Consider the following 16,174-nt stretch of genomic DNA (forward strand, 5'->3'; position numbering starts at 1 on the left):
GGTCATCAATACTTGATAACGTTCAAAAATAGTTATAATCTTAAAGGATAATAATTCGTTTTTACAGACTGACAATACCCTGATTTGCCCTAAAAGATTTAAAGACCAAGTTAGAGAAACACAGTCCTTGAAAATTTATCAAAAGTGTGCCTTGTGCAATTGTATGTCACAATGGAAAAAAAGCAATGCAAAGTTTTGGCTTTCAGCAGAAATTCCTATGTGCTTATGCTAAAAAGACCACCATCATAACTTCCAACAGACAGAGGTGCATATGTAGAAAAAGATGCTGATGGAAATGCCATGTATAGAGCTGAATATCCCTTGTTAGATACCAGTATAAGAAATGATTGTGCAGGGGATTCCCACATGTCTCTTGGTTGTTGAATGGGAATATTGACAATGCAACGCCTTGTTTGAGGAACACTTTCAATGACTGCGTGGATTGGTGACATTTACGCCAGCAGCATCAGGCATTGCCAGAAAATCAGCAACCACATTGCCAATTGGCAGTACATTTTCCAGCAAAATTGGCTATTTTTAGGTTGAAGCCTACCAGACAGACCAGCTGTCTGGTTGGCTAAAGAAATCTTGGGGGCATTCAGAAAACTTCCCTGGGAATGCACACCGCCCCTTTCTTACCATTGGCTTGGTGGCTTGTGACACACATTTTATGCCATTCTAGTTGCTGTCTTTATTTGTTTTATGCTGTTCAGCTTGAGTTTGTCCCTCTCAAGGCGCAAAGTCTTTTCCCACTACCTCTCCTTGTATTCTACCACAAGTGATCATTTCTGTAAACAGTACTGTAAATCTTGTTCTTATCTTGTCACATTTGCTGTGAAACCAAAGACAGAGGTCCAATGCCAGGCTCTGTCTTCCGAGGGAGCTTGGTGTTTGCTTTTCTGCACCACTCCACTGTATGCCACTGCACTCTATAACACTCCACTCTACTCCTCTCTAATCTACATCACTCTACTCTATTCCAATGCAATCTACACGACGCTACTCTACACCACTGCAATCTTCACCACTGCACTCTATGCTAATTTACTGTACATCACTCTGCAACACTGCTCTCTATGCCAATACACTCCTCGCAAATGCACTCTATACTATACCACTTCACTCTAGCCCCTACACTCTACGCCAATCCACTGTATGCACTCTAATGTAATCTGCAGCACAGCACTGTTTGACACTGCTTTCTACTCTGCACCACTGTACTCAACGCCACTGATCTCTATGCCGCTCTATTCTATGTCACTGCACTCTAGGCCAATGCACTCTACGCCACTCTATACTACTTCTCTCCACGACACCCTACTCTGCAACACTGCTCTCTATGCTACTCTTCTCTTCTCTGCACTACTCCTCTCAACACTACTAAACTCTAATATACACCACTGCCTTTTACAGTGCCACACTGTATGCCACTCCACTCTACAACACTCTACTCCACTCTTCGCCATTCCACTCTGCACCACTCCATGCCACTCTCATCTACGCCACTAACTTTTAGCCATGCTGGTGTACAACATGGCAAAAACACATTAGCAAAATCAATTGTTCTTGCATTGGCGGACCTATTGGCTTTGTCAATGCTTGTAGCTAAACATCCACCTTTGGATTACATCTTGTGCATCATAGCAGCAAAGAACTCTAAATTGAATGGATTTTCTACCACCAACATGGCAAATATCTTCTCCAGAATTTTACTGAGAATTCACTCGCTTGGTAGGTGTGACAGTTCTTGAAGGCACGAGCTTTCAGTAAGCGAGTGAAATAGACACCCTCATGTTCCTTCTCTTGCCACAACACTGAATTTTACATTTTCTCTCTGTTGTTGCTTGAATGCTCATAAGAGTCCCACTTTAAGTGCGAAAGCTTCACCATCTGTGGGCAAAGCTGGTTTCCCACAGACTGAGCCATGAAGAAATTACTTCAAGTCTGCAGCATAGAATGAGGCAGTGAAACAAAACTATGACAATAACGGTATTGTTTTTCCCTGCTTTCAGAGGCTTTCACTCGTCAGAGACCGGTGCTTTCTCTCTGCCACAGAATGCCTTCAGAAGATCATGTAAGTGACTTTGCAGGACGCCATTAGTTTGAAGATGGTTGTGTATATTTTCTCTCCATAACTTCATGTCAGGCTCACCTGAGGTCTCTGCGGGGGCAGGAAGCAGGAAACAGAAGACAATTCCCAACTTCCCTCCACCACCAGTCCGCCCAACAAAGTCAAAGCAGAACAAGTGGATGGGGGGAAGAGGGGAGACAAGGGAATGAGAAACAAGGCAGGTCCAGCGCACCTCCAGCACCTCGAGAGCCCCACTGAGATCCAAAAGAAGTCCTGTAAACAAAAGGTTACGTTAGCAGACAGCCAGCTTAATAGGCAGGGCAATTAGCCTTGCAATAACGACTAAACAAGTGTCCCAGTATCTACCTGCACTTCTCCCCTCTTCCTCTGATGTCCAAAAAAAAGGTGATAACAACTTAAATGACCAGTGTGATGCTCCTAAACATAAAGAAACAATAACGTTAAATATACACACACTATGTGCTATAAGAGAATTTATAGAGGATGTACCTACTCTTCTTACCCTCTCAAAACAAGCGTTGACATGGACTGTCATGTGGCAGCAATAATCACCCTTGGTTGTTAGTAGCACAACCAATAATGTCCACTCATACTCGATAATGTAGGTTGTTCTCGTCACAACCCTATGGACTTCTACGATACCTATTTGCGGCTACTTGCCATAATGAGCGGCATAGGTAAGGCATAGAAGAAAAGGATATTCTTTCCGTAACGTTATAGACATATAAGACAATACAACATGGATTGATAGGCACAGCAGAAAATTGGGGTGCGGTTGTGTGTAGCGGCGATAGCATATAAGAAGAGGCAGATGCCACAACGCCTTTGCAACAAGCCCCTATTTTACCCACCACGGGAGCCTGTGGAGCAATGAATATCGAAGTGCTACCGAAGTGAGCTCCAAAGCGGCCCGCTGAAGGAGCTTCAATGGAGGGACAAACCCCTCTAATGAGAGCGAGCGCGTTACCGCCTTAAATAGGTGAAGTTCCCTCGAAGGACCATACTTCCAAACTCAAAGTGTCTCTGGGGAATTCAGTTCAGATAACTCTCCTCTACGATCCGAAACAGGAAGACAGGAATCCAACGCGACGCTTCTCCACTGACGAGCGAGTCCCGGAGACGGAAGGGAAGACCCGGAAGTGACGTGTTTCCTCAACAACTAGAACGCGAAGCGTCAAACGTTCCGACGCAATGTGTTTTATACCGGGGAATGCGGGAGTCTGGATGCTGCTGCGACTCCCTCTCGAGCACAGGTATGACAGTATATCCCCCCTACGGAACCCCCCACTGGTTTGGGTTTCCAAGGATGTTTACGATGGAACAGGCGTATTTAAACGGGGAGCGTTAACATGACCTACAGGTTCCCAAGTCCTATCTGCAGGTCAATACCCTTTCCAATGAATGAGGTACTGCAGTTTCCCTCGCACTCTCCGAGAGTCCACTATAGCCCCAACTTCATACTCAATCTCGTTGTCAACTTCTAGAGGAGCTGGGAGGGTCGGTAATTCGGTACCAGGCACAACAGGTTTCAACAATGATACATGGAATACCGGATGTATCTTTAAGGTTTCTGGGAGTTTTAATCTCATAGCCACCGGATTGATGATTTCCGTGATCACATAAGGCCCTATGTATCGTGGTGTGAATTTATTGGCGCCTTTGATCGGGACATGGCGTGTGGATAGCCAGACATTGTCTCCTACCACATTTTCAGGACTTGAACGACGATGCGCATCTGCACTCTCCTTATACGCCACTTTGGCCTTTTCAATATTTACTACAGCTGATTTATGTACTTCCTGTAATTGTGTGATGAACTCCTTAGCAGCAGGGACAGGGGCGGTAAGGGTAACATGTGTTAGTAAGAAGCGTGGATGGAAACCATATGAAGTGAAAAACGGAGAGAACTTGGTGGAGGAATGTATACTGTTATTAATGGCAAACTCGGCTGCCCATAAGTATTTATCCCAAACTGCTGGGGTCTGTAACAGCTGACACCTTAAGTACTGTTCCAAACACTGGTTCATTCTCTCAGTCTGTCCGTCAGTTTGTGGATGATACCCTGAAGAACACTTCATGTCTATGTGTAACAGTTTACCCAACCCTTTCCAAAATTTTGATATGAACTGGGGCCCTCGGTCAGAAACCAAAACAGTGGGCAATCCATGTAACCGGACCACGTGTTGCACAACTAACCATGCTAGTTCCTGTGACGTGGGGAGTGCTTTTAGGGGAGTAAAATGGGTTAACTTGGTCAACATATCCACTACCACCCATACTACTGTATGCCCTTTTGCTGTTCTAGGGAACTCTACTATAAAATCCATTGAAAGTGTGTTCCAGGGGCTAGGAGGTGTTGGCATGGGTAGTAAAAGACCGGCTGGGGCTTGATGTGAGCTCTTGCCTTGTGCGCACACGTGACACCGTTGAACGTACATCTGCACATCGGTTGCCAAAGAGGGCCACCACAAATAACGACGTACTAAGTCAAGGGTTTTTTTATAACCAGGATGCCCCACAAGGACATGCGTGTGACACCAATTCAAGGCTTGTTCTTGTAATTCAGCGGTAGGGACCGCAAGCTTTCCTTGGATGTACAACAATCCTTCACTTCTATTCCCCTGATATTTCTTTTCCCATTCCTTGAGCTCTTCTAAGCCTTGTGTTTCTCTCACTTTCTGCACATATTCCTCCTCTAGAGTCAGGGCCCCTACAATACGGTCTGCAGCGATGATAGGAGGCGGGTCAAGGGTTGGTTCATACGTATCAAACCCCAATCGGGATAATGCATCGGCTTTCCCATGTTTTCTTCCAGGCTGATACTGGATGACAAAATCATATTCGCTAAAGAAAGACGTCCACCGTAACTGTCTTGTGGACAATGCTCGTGCTGATTTCAGAAACAGTAAATTCCTATGGTCTGTGAGAATGGTAACTTTATGTAGGGTTCCTAACAAATATTGTCTCCATTCTTCGAAAGCTCGTTTAATAGCTAAGAGCTCCCTATCCCCTATGGAGTAATTCTGTTCTGCTGCAGAAAGTTTGTGGGAAAAGAAGGCAACAGGGTGTAAATAGTCAGTGGAAACATCTCTTTGACAAAATGCCTCCGATAGCAGTCTGAGACGCATCGGTTTCTACCAAAAAAGGACGAGAAGGGTTTGGGTGTCTCAAGATAGGAGCTTCAGTAAAAGCTCGTTTCAGGGTTTCAAAGGCAGCGTCCGCTGTAGGGGACCATACAAATTCAACGTTTTTCTTTAATAGTTTGGTAATAGGGGACGCCAATTCAGAAAATTAGCCAATAGACCGCCGATAGAAATTGACGAACCCTAAAAAGGTCTGGACGTCCTTCACAGTTTTGGGAGATGGCCATTGTGTTATTGCTTCTACTTTCTGTGGATCCATACTGACTCCTGTAGGTGTTAGAATGAAACCCAAAAAGGCTACCCTGGTTGTATGGAATTCACATTTATCCAGTTTAACAAACAACTGGTTGTCTCTGAGTCTTTTTAATACCGACTGTACATGACCTATGTGTTCCTCCACAGAAGAGGAATACACCAGTATGTCTCTCAATACCTCATTAATGAAATATTGGAATGCGGCTGGGGCGTTACAAAGCCCAAAGGGCATAACTAGATATTCATAAAGCCCATACTTAGTGCGGAAAGCTGTCTTCCATTCATCACCTTGTTGGACTCGCACTAAGTGGTATGCACCTCGTAAGTCCAACTTCGTAAAGATCTTGGCGTTCTTCACCTGATCCAATAATGATGAAATCAACGGTAAAGGATACCGATTTTTAATGGTGTTGTTGTTCAAACTGCGGTAGTCAATACAGCATCTGAGGCCTCCCTCTCGTTTGGGGATGAAAAAGAGAGGAGAGGAAGCAGGTGACCGGGAAGGACGAACAAAGCCTATGCGGAGCATCTCGTCTAAATATTCGCGCAGATAAAGGTTCTCCTTTTCAGTTAGCGCGTAAATACGACTACAAGGTATCTGAGCCCCCGGTATTAAGTCTATTCTGCAGTCGTAGGGACGATGGGGTGGAAGTGCTGTAGCTTTTTGTTTGTCGAACACGTCCTTCCAGTCCAAATAACAGGAAGGGAGTTCAGGCTCAGCTGGTATACAGGAACCTAACAAAGGAGCTGCAATTTTAGGCTGCTTAAGACAATGTTCACTGCAAAACTTTGAGGCAAATGAAACAGTCCTCTGACTCCAATCAATGGTTGGGTTATGTTGTGATAACCAAGAGACCCCCAACACCACAGGAATTGAGGAGATTTGATTAAATCAAAAGCAAGGGTTTCCGAGTGTATCTCATTTATGCACATTCTTAATGGAATAGTGGTGTGTGTAACATGGACCTGATTTAATAGAACTCCCATCTATGGTTCGAACTTCTTCTATAATTGATTTGGCTTCACAAGGAATGTTTTTCTTAGTGGCCCACTGAATATCCATAAAATTACAGGTAGCACCGGAATCAACCATAGCGCGGACCTTAACATGGTGACCTCCCCACTCCAACCAAGCATCTACATGGAAATGGGAGAGCATGGTGCACGAGTATTCTACAACTACGGGTTGGGAGACTATTAAACCTGAACCGCCTGAAATTCTTGTCCCCATAGATCCCAGGCTCTCTAGTTTCCCTGCTCCTTTGATTTCTTTGGTTTAACAGCACAATCTCTCAAGAAATGCCCCTGTTTACCGCAGTAAAGGCATAATTTCTGGTCACGACGTCGTTGTCTTTCCTCATTACTAAGAGGACCTCTTAAGCTCCCTATCTGCATTGGTTCCACCTCTGTAGCAGACTTCTCGGTCTCAGTGCGCTTCTCTCTATAGGTCAGGAGCCGTGCCTCTGTTCGCCCCTTCTCCCTCCTCCGCTCATGTAAACGATGTCCAACTTCACGGTTAGGTCCATCAGGGCCTTACACTCTTGAGGGGGTTCCACCACCTGAGATAACACATCTTTTAAATCGTCTTTAAGCCCCCTGTAGAACAAGGCACTTCTTTTTTCTTCTGGCCAACCTGCTTCTACTACCAGGCGGTTGAATTCTGCCATGTACGTAACCAAATCCTTAGAGCCCTGCTTCAAATTCAATAGTTCGGAATCTACGGACTGTATAAAAGAATGCCTATCGAACAATTTTTTCAATTCCTCTTTAAATAGAGTGTAATTGTATAAAGGAGGATCGTTCCGTTCTACCAAAGGGATAGACCAGGTAGCTGCGACTCCCCCCAGGTACGATAATACAAAGGCCACCTTGGCCTGTTCTGTGGGAAAACAAGCAGCCTTGCACATAAAGAGCAATTGACATTGATTAATAAAGGCTGCGAAACGAGAAGGATCTCCCGTGAATCTTTCTGGAGGGGCTAATGGTATAGTGGGAGGAGTGGTAACCTGAATCACTGGATTGCTAACTACTGCCTGGGGGGAGAAGGAGGAAGGAAGGCCTCCCTCAGCCCCTTTTGTGGTCTCTTTGACCACGTTTCTCTGCAATGTGTCTACTCTGAGGGAAAGGGCTTGTGTTTCTTTCTGTAAGTTCCCTATCATATGGGCTAAGTCCACTAGGGTGATCTTGTTCTCCTCCATCCTGACCAGGCAGAGATTCCACGTGGGCTTCGCGTTCTGTCAGGCTCACCTGAGGTCTCTGCGGGGGCAGGAAGCAGGAAACAGAAGACAATTCCCAACTTCCCTCCACCACCAGTCCGCCCAACAAAGTCAAAGCAGAACAAGTGGATGGGGGAAGAGGGGAGACAAGGGAATGAGAAACAAGGCAGGTCCAGCGCACCTCCAGCACCTCGAGAGCCCCACTGAGATCCAAAATAAGTCCTGCAAACAAAAGGTTACGTTAGCAGACAGCCAGCTTAATAGGCAGGGCAATTAGCCTTGCAATAACGACTAAACAAGTGTCCCAGTATCTACCTGTACTTCTCCCCTCTTCCTCTGATGTCCAAAAAAAAGGTGATAACTTAAACGACCAGTGTGATGCTCCTAAACATAAAGAAACAATAACGTTAAATATACACACACTATGGGCCTCATGTAGGTAGCCAAATACCGGTCGGTAACGGCCGATTTTCGGTAAATATGCCGTTACCGACCGGTATTCAGACAAGTGAGATGTAGGAGTCCAAAAACGACTTTTCGGTAAATATGAGGCGGTAAATACCGAATCATATTTACCGAATTCTAAAATACCGATTCATATTTACCGAAGACATAATTAACGAATCGGTAAACATGAAGTGGTAAATATGAAGTGGTAAAATCTAAAATGACATGTAGGAGCACTCGGTAATTAAGAAATCCAGTAAAATCGGTAAATAAGAGTCGGTAATTAACACGGATTGAAAGCAGGTGGTAACCATCAACAATGCATATAATCAAACCCAAAATGCAACAGCGTGGACAACATGGCCGCTATGTACGTCATTGCAAGGCGCCTACGTCTACAGGCAGCAGGACTGAGGGTGTGGCGACGGGAGGAACAAATCTACAGACAGCGCATCACACTATTCCAGCTGACTGATGCAGAGATACATGAGAGGTACAGGCTAGACCCCGAAACCATCATGGACTTAATCAGGGACCTACACCCACTCCTGGACCATCCAATAAGAAGGGCGCACGCCATACCCCCACATGTGCAGGTGCTCTGCAGCCTACATCTGTTGGCATCCGGCAGTTATCAGGTGGTGATAGCTGCGGTGGGTGGGGTATCCCAGAGTTGCCTGTCACGTTTCTTCAGGAAGTTCCTGGATGCCATGATGCAGAGAATGCACCACTACATAAGCTTCCCGAACACACAGGCTGCACTGCAGAAAACAAAAACTGACTTTTATCACATGGCACAGTTCCCCCATGTCATCGGCTGTATTGATGGTACACACATCCCAATCTGTCCTCCAGCTGATACAGAGCACATCTACAGGAACAGGAAGTCCACCCACTCCATCAATGTGCAGGTGAGCTGTGATGCAGGGAACATCATCACAGATATAGTTGCAAAGTTTCCGGGGAGCACCCACGACTCTTACATCTTCCAGAATAGTGGGATCTACACACGACTGAGTGCCGGAGAATTCGGAGAGGGATACCTGCTAGGTAAGTAACAGTGACGCCCCTTGAAACCTGCAAATCATAGTGTATAGAGGCTTGTTACTGATGGTTCCCTTTTACTCATCCAGGCGACAGTGCATATGCATGCCGGTCATTCATCCTCACTCCCTACCTACACCCAGCAACCCAGAGTGAGAGACGATACAACGTGGCACACAAAACAACACGCAATGTGGTGGAGCGCACGTTTGGACTACTGAAGAGCAGGTTCCGCTGCCTCCACAAGAGCGGAGGCGCACGCCAGTACAAACCCATCACCTGCTGCAAGATTATTGCCACTTGTGCAATGCTGCACAACCTTGCCACGAAAAAAGGTACAGATGTGGAACTGACATATTTTGAGGACAACGAGGATGAGTCAGGCCAGCCAGAGGGCAACGCAGCTAGAGTGCCAACTGCAATCGATGGGAGAGAGAGACGGGCAGTGATCACATGCAACTATTTCTGAGTAAGTAAGGGGACACAGCGAGTTGTGAGAAGTCCTGACGTAGTTTTAATGTGGCACCACGCCATGAACACATGAACAGGCCAATCTGGCAATATACCATCTATACAAGGAGTATGTCCAGGGTTACGTCACCCAATGGGAAGTGGCTAAGCAGGGCCACATCAATGTTTGCGCATACGCGCTGCAGTGGTGGATTGCACGGCCTGTGCATCCTCACTAGAGCCAACCCCAAGCCGCCTGCTGCTCCTGCGTGCTTCTGGGACGGGGGGTGTGATGCTGCTGCTGGTGTCGATGCTCTCCGCAGCATCCCCTGCAGCAGTTGTCGACGCCTGACTAGTCAATAGCACCCCTAGTGCACTTGTCACCTGCACCATCCCCCGAGACAGGTCGCTGCAGCACTGTGTTAGGCCCTCCTGCATCGTCACAGAGCGCCGGCACAGCAGAGAAGTCGCAGTTGCCAGACGGTTGAGTGCCCTGCTGGTGGTGTCCCGTCTCTGGCGTTCCCGGCGCCGTGCTTCGATGTCAGCATCTAATTTGCTGCACAACTGCTGGATTGACTGGGACATGTCCCGAATGCCCGCAGCCATGCCGCCAATGTTAGTGTCCATGTTGACTAATGTTGTCTTCATCACCCGCATGTGCCTCTGGACTGACATGACTGCCTTTGATTGCAGGCGCTGTTGCTTCAACATTTGGCCCTCGAGCCCCAAGAAGACACCATGGCCGTCAGTGGGTGCTGGTGGACTCTGGACACGCGACCTGCGGCGCCCTCTTGCTTCCGTCTGTGCTGCCTGTGAGGTGTGGGGCACAGTGGCATGGCTCCCTTCCTGGGGCCCGGTGCGGTCTTCTGGGCCCATGCTGTCGTCTGACGAGGTGTCTAAGGCTCGTAGCCTGGCTGCTGGACGCCTCCTCATTCTCACACCTGCAAGCGGAGATGTGGCCGGTGAATCGAACATGAGTGGCGATGCTGGCTCTGGTGGTGGTGATGCTGGCTCTCGGTGAGGTGATGCAGGCTCTGTGTGCGGCGAGGCTGGCTGTGTTGGTGGTGCGGCTGCCAGTGGGCCTGCTCCCTGGTCTGCACTTGTGCTGGCTAGAGGTGATTTATGTGGCCGGTGTGCCGTCTCTCCTGCAGCATGCCCTGTCCTGCATGATGTCACATCTGTGGACAGAAATACAACATTGGCTCAGTGTCCCCGAAGGGCTGCATTGCAAGCGTCACAATAAATCATTTCACATTCCAATATGTCCCCTGTCTCCTTGTGCCTCGAGTGCGTGACATGCCTTGTTGCCCTGTAACATTTACGTCATGGTTAGTGTTGCCCTGACTACATCTCCCGGAATGCATTGCCTGTCTGCACTGACACGTGTGGACTGCAGTGTGATTCTCGTTTCACAATGGGGGATGTGGGATAGGGGTAGGGGGGCAACATTGCTGTGCTTTCGTCTTACCTTGGTGTGTTGCGGCTCTGGCAGAGCTGTCGGCGTCCCCAAGACCCACGACGCTCTCTTGCTCGATTGTGGCCGCCACCAGCTCCTCCAGTTCGGTGAGGGCAGGTGCCCTGTTGGTTCCACCTCCGGTCTGGCTGGCCTCCTTCTGGATGTCGCCCATCTTCCTCTTGGTTACAATCCTGAGGTCATACCAGCGCTTTTTGAGGACCTCAATGTCCCTGTGGGTCACTCCCACAGCATTGACCTGCGCCTGGATGGCCAGCCATATGTTGCGCTTTTCAGCCTCAGGCACTTGCAGGGATTGCCTTCCAAACAGCTTCTGGTGCTGCTTCACCACCTCCTCCACCAGCACCTGGAGTTCCTTGGGGCTAAATTTCAGCTTCCTCCTCCTTTCCCCTCCGTCTTTCTGTGTTCTCTGGCTGGACATGCTGTTCGTTTACCCGCTCGCACATGCAACGGCTCCCTGCCTCTCCTCTGCACTCCAAGCCTCTCCAGGGTCGGCTGATTATGTACACCTGCCTGGGTGTGGCCACTTCGGCTAATGATGTACACCTGCCTGGGTGTGGGCACTTCCTGGTTGGGTGGGCTGTCGTTGCACTGGATTGGCTGTTTCGTCAAGTCATGTGATTTGATTTACCGAATCCGTACATACCGATTCGGTATTTACCGATTCGGTAAATACCACCTCGGTATTTACCGATTCGGTGAATTCCGATTCGTATTTACCGACTGTTACCGAATCGGTAACTGTTACCGAATTTTTACCTACATATAACTTACCGATTCTAATTTACCGATTCGGTACGGCTCGGTATTTAAGAACCGGTAAAATTTATTTACCTACATGAGGCCCTATGTGCTATAAGAGAATTTATAGAGGATGTACCTACTCTTCTTACCCTCTCAAAACAAGCGTCGACATGGACTGTCATGTGGCAGAAATAATCCCCCTTGGTTGTTAGTAGCACAACCAATATTGTCCACTCAACTTGATAATGTAGGTTGTTCTCGTCACAACCCTATGGACTTCTACGATACCTATTTGCGGCTAATTGCCATAATGAGCGGCATAGGTAAGGCATAGAAGAAAAGGATATTCTTTCCGTAACGTTATAGACATATAAGACAATACAACATGGATTGATAGGCACAGCAGAAAATTGGGGTGCGGTTGTGTGTAGCGGCGATAACATATAAGAAGAGGCAGATGCAACAACGCCTTTGCAACAAGCCCCTATTTTACCCACCACGGGAGCCTGTGGAGCAATGAATATCGAAGTGCTACCGAAGTGAGCTCCAAAGCGGCCCACTGATGGAGCTTCAATGGAGGGACAAACCCCTCTAATGAGAGCGAGCGCGTTACTGCCTTAAATAGGTGAAGTTCCCTCGAAGGACCATACTTCCAAACTCAAAGTGTCTCTGGGGAATTCAGTTCAGATAACTCTCCTCTACGATCCGAAACAGAAAGACAGGAATCCATCGCGACGCTTCTCCACTGACGAGCGAGTCCCGGAGACGGAAGGGAAGACCCGGAAGTGGCGTGTTTCCTCAACAACTAGAACGCGAAGCGTCAAACGTTCCGACGCGATGTGTTTTATACCGGGGAATGCGGGAGTCCGGATGCTGCCGCGACTCCCTCTCGAGCACAGGTATGACACTTCATGTATAAAAGCAAGCAAATAATTATACATCCAATGAGTTGTTTAGCTATTAGGAAATATGCCTCTCTGTAAGAGGTGGTTCCAATAGATGGGGAGGCAACATAACTCTGGCAACAATATCATATAAACTGGTTAGAGCCTTATTGGAGAATGAATAGGGATACTCCCCTCAGTGAACCTCTCCTTTTCAGGGAGATATCTTTGAGGAAGGAAAGACTGGCAAGATAAACTGGTGAAAGACTGAAGTTGTAACGAATTTAGGAAAGAGACAAATACAATGTTCCTTTGATTGCATACAGTATTTCATTGGTAGCACTATTATCAAATGGCAACCATATGCTTGCATGACTGTCTGCATGATCATTCCAGAACTTTATACGCAATTTACCGATTGATTGCCTGTGTGACGAATTCCAGAATGTCTTAAGGACATGGAATAGGACAGGCTGCATGACAGTTTGTGATAACTTTATATAACAGATCGAATGACAAATTTCATGGCAAACTATTTATGAACTGTGTGACAGCTGAGTGAGAAATAGCATGACAATTTTAACTAAATGTGCATAGGTATTGTCTCTAATGTTGCAAGCATCTAACAGAGTAGAGTGTGGCTCATCCACAAACCGCTTCAGTGCGTTATATTTTAGAGCCTCATTATGACTGCGGCGGTGCGGGACTGGGACTGCCCTGCACCACCAAACTCATGTAGGAACTGCCTGCCAGATCAAGAGTTTTCTCCTGGACTAGCAGGTGGTTATGTGGCATTCCCAGGGCTGTGCCTATAAAATAGGCACCGCAATGGGAACATCACAGGCAGTGTCTGCACGGCATGGCCTGTTGCAGTCCATGTTGTGCAGGTACTAGTGTGCATGCAACACTTGGGAGCACATGTTGTGACCCCCCATTTGCATCCACATGGCGTGAGGCACCAGGGGGCCATACAGGGCCCCCTTTGTTTCTTCACTGCCGCACATTTCATGGAGGACGCACTGCCATGAAAAGTGTAGCGGTGAGAAAACTCGGACTATGCTTGGCAGAGCCTCAGCGGCACCACCAAGCATATTCCGGCCTCAAGACCGCCGTGCCATTAGTTGTGGTGGTCCCAGGGCAGCCTGGCTGCCCTGGTCCTAACAGGCAGTTGGAAGACCATCGCGCCACCTCGCGTCTGGCAGTCCAAAGTCCTCCAGACTCGTAATAAGCCCCTTAGTCAGTATTTTATTTCTGTATGGACTTATGTTATCATTTTGCAGTGTAAACCTTGAGATGTCTGTAAATGTTTCCTTGACACAAGCTTTAAAAGAAGAAAGCTGTTCTAGTAGGCCCGCCCAATATTTTAGGTAATTTGACATATTGTTCTTCTGATGACAATTCTTTAGATAACTCTTTCCATGCTGCTGGATCTTTGAACTCATGCACTTTCCTGTGATGGTGATCGTATTGCAGTTATTTTAAACTATTTTCGTTATCATTGTGGTGATGGGTCTATTGCAGTTCTTGTTCAACTATTTCTGCAAATATTGTACTGATGGCTTTTATGGCATTGATGCTGAATAAAGTTGAAATGAAATTGCTTCAGTACGTCATCTGGAGTAGAATATGTTATATTAATTCCTATACAATAGAATGTCAAAGTTCCTAATGGTGTGAGGCATCCCATATAAATCAAGGATAAAGAATTGCACATCAATTGTTCATGAGATGTATGTTGCGAAATGAATGACAGCATGAAGACAGCATGTAAAATTGTAACTCTTATGCGTAAATAAATGACTAACACTGGGATCTTTCAGACTAGTGTGCTACCCATCTACCAAGAGCTTCAGCGTCTCATCACAGGCAGTAGGCACTGGATACCTACTCTTACGATACCAATACCCAAGACTGAAAATCTAAGAGCCTAAAAGCTGTATATTGAAAGTGATAAGCGAGATTATAGTAAAATGTAAATTTGTTATTATCCCTCTTTTCTGAATCTTGTGGTTTGAGAGTAATTCCAAACAGCAAGCAATAACATATGTATACATATTTACCTCTAATGTGCACACATTGCTTCACAACAGCTGAAATGATTTATGTGCATGGTGTGGCCTCTGTTAGTGCAGATTTGTACACACAGTACTCTCTCCTACTTAGAGAAGCAATAATGCTTATGGCAGGATATGGGGTAGTCATGTCTGAAGGCACAGCATGACAGAGCACTGAAAATTTACTTGTGGCAGCTGAACTCTTGTTCCTGACACTCATCACCACAACTGAAGTCCACAGAAGAACATGCAAGTGTGGTTTTCACCACACTTCATGCCATAAAATCACCATGCACCCAGTCATGGGCTGTCATTTGACATTCTAAAGCATTCAGAAAGTCATAGACTTGGTTTGCTTCAGTTTACCCACTTGGACCAACATACTTAAGAGCAATTATTTGTGAAATTGACCTGACGGCCTTGTTGTGGATAGGCCATCAGGTCAGAGGTTTTGACAGTGAATCAAGGTGAGATTCCGCCTTTGGAAACCCTGCTGTTCCCCACCTATAAACTGGCCAGTAGGGCAACAGCCATTTTTTGGCAGGCGACTCGCTTCAGCCAAAATGTAAATATTCTCCTTAGTCCCTTCTTAGAGACAGCAAATTAGCCGAATAAAGAAATGGGCCAAACCAATGAAAAGACATCTTTACAAAGCCCAAGGGTTAAAAGGGATGCAAAGCTTGTCCAACTGATAGAAATTCTACCTCATGTGAGCTGACTCTTATTTGGATGGTCTGTATTTTCACTATTAACGCACAGTCATTGGTACCCGTCAGTAAACAGGAAAATGTTAGGTTGGTATTCTCTTTGACACATAAAAGGTAGGCAGCAGGGGTCCATTTTTACTCAGGGAATACAGATAAACCATGGTATGAACAAAGACATTTAATAGCAGTTGACTCTACGACTATAAAGAAGTCTCTCAGATGAACAACGCCAATTATTAACCATATGGAAACCATAACCTTCCTGGCTCGGCTTATTGGGTGACCAAAGGTTCTGCAACATTTTCTCATTTTTGAAAGAGACTATAACTTATCATGTGTGTTTATAAAGCATACATTCATCTCTTGGGGCATATTGATGGTGAATAACATCTTTATTCTCACCCACCTTAAATGGTACTAATTTTATCAACTTCTGAAGATGAAACCATGAATGGATACCCGGGAATTCTAAGCTGTTACCATGAAGTTAAACACAGATTCCTAGTATGGATGCATTAGTACACTGTTCTTTCATACCAGATTAAGGCTTGCCTGAGTTACACTCACATAGGACCTGTTCCTTTGATAGAACTTTTATATGTTATTGAAGAATATTTGATGACCAGTGGAGGGTAAGGCCATAATTTCATCCTGAAAAGATCTT

General features: G+C 46.3%; 1 protein-coding gene across 7 annotated transcripts in view; it reads left to right on the forward strand.

Moving 5' to 3' along the window:
- ALS2CL (ALS2 C-terminal like) overlaps positions 1-16,174 on the forward strand; it is a 573,008-nt gene that overhangs the window by 540,823 nt on the left and 16,011 nt on the right. For all 7 annotated transcript variants that reach the window (XM_085628757.1, XM_085628756.1, XM_085628751.1 and 4 more), the window contains one exon: positions 2,013-2,074. In XM_085628757.1, the coding sequence (XP_085484883.1) occupies positions 2,013-2,074 (62 nt within the window). The remainder of the gene's footprint in view (positions 1-2,012; positions 2,075-16,174) is intronic.

This window comes from Triturus cristatus, chromosome 10 (genome assembly GCF_964204655.1).
Source record: "Triturus cristatus chromosome 10, aTriCri1.1, whole genome shotgun sequence".
Lineage (NCBI taxonomy): Eukaryota > Metazoa > Chordata > Amphibia > Caudata > Salamandridae > Triturus > Triturus cristatus.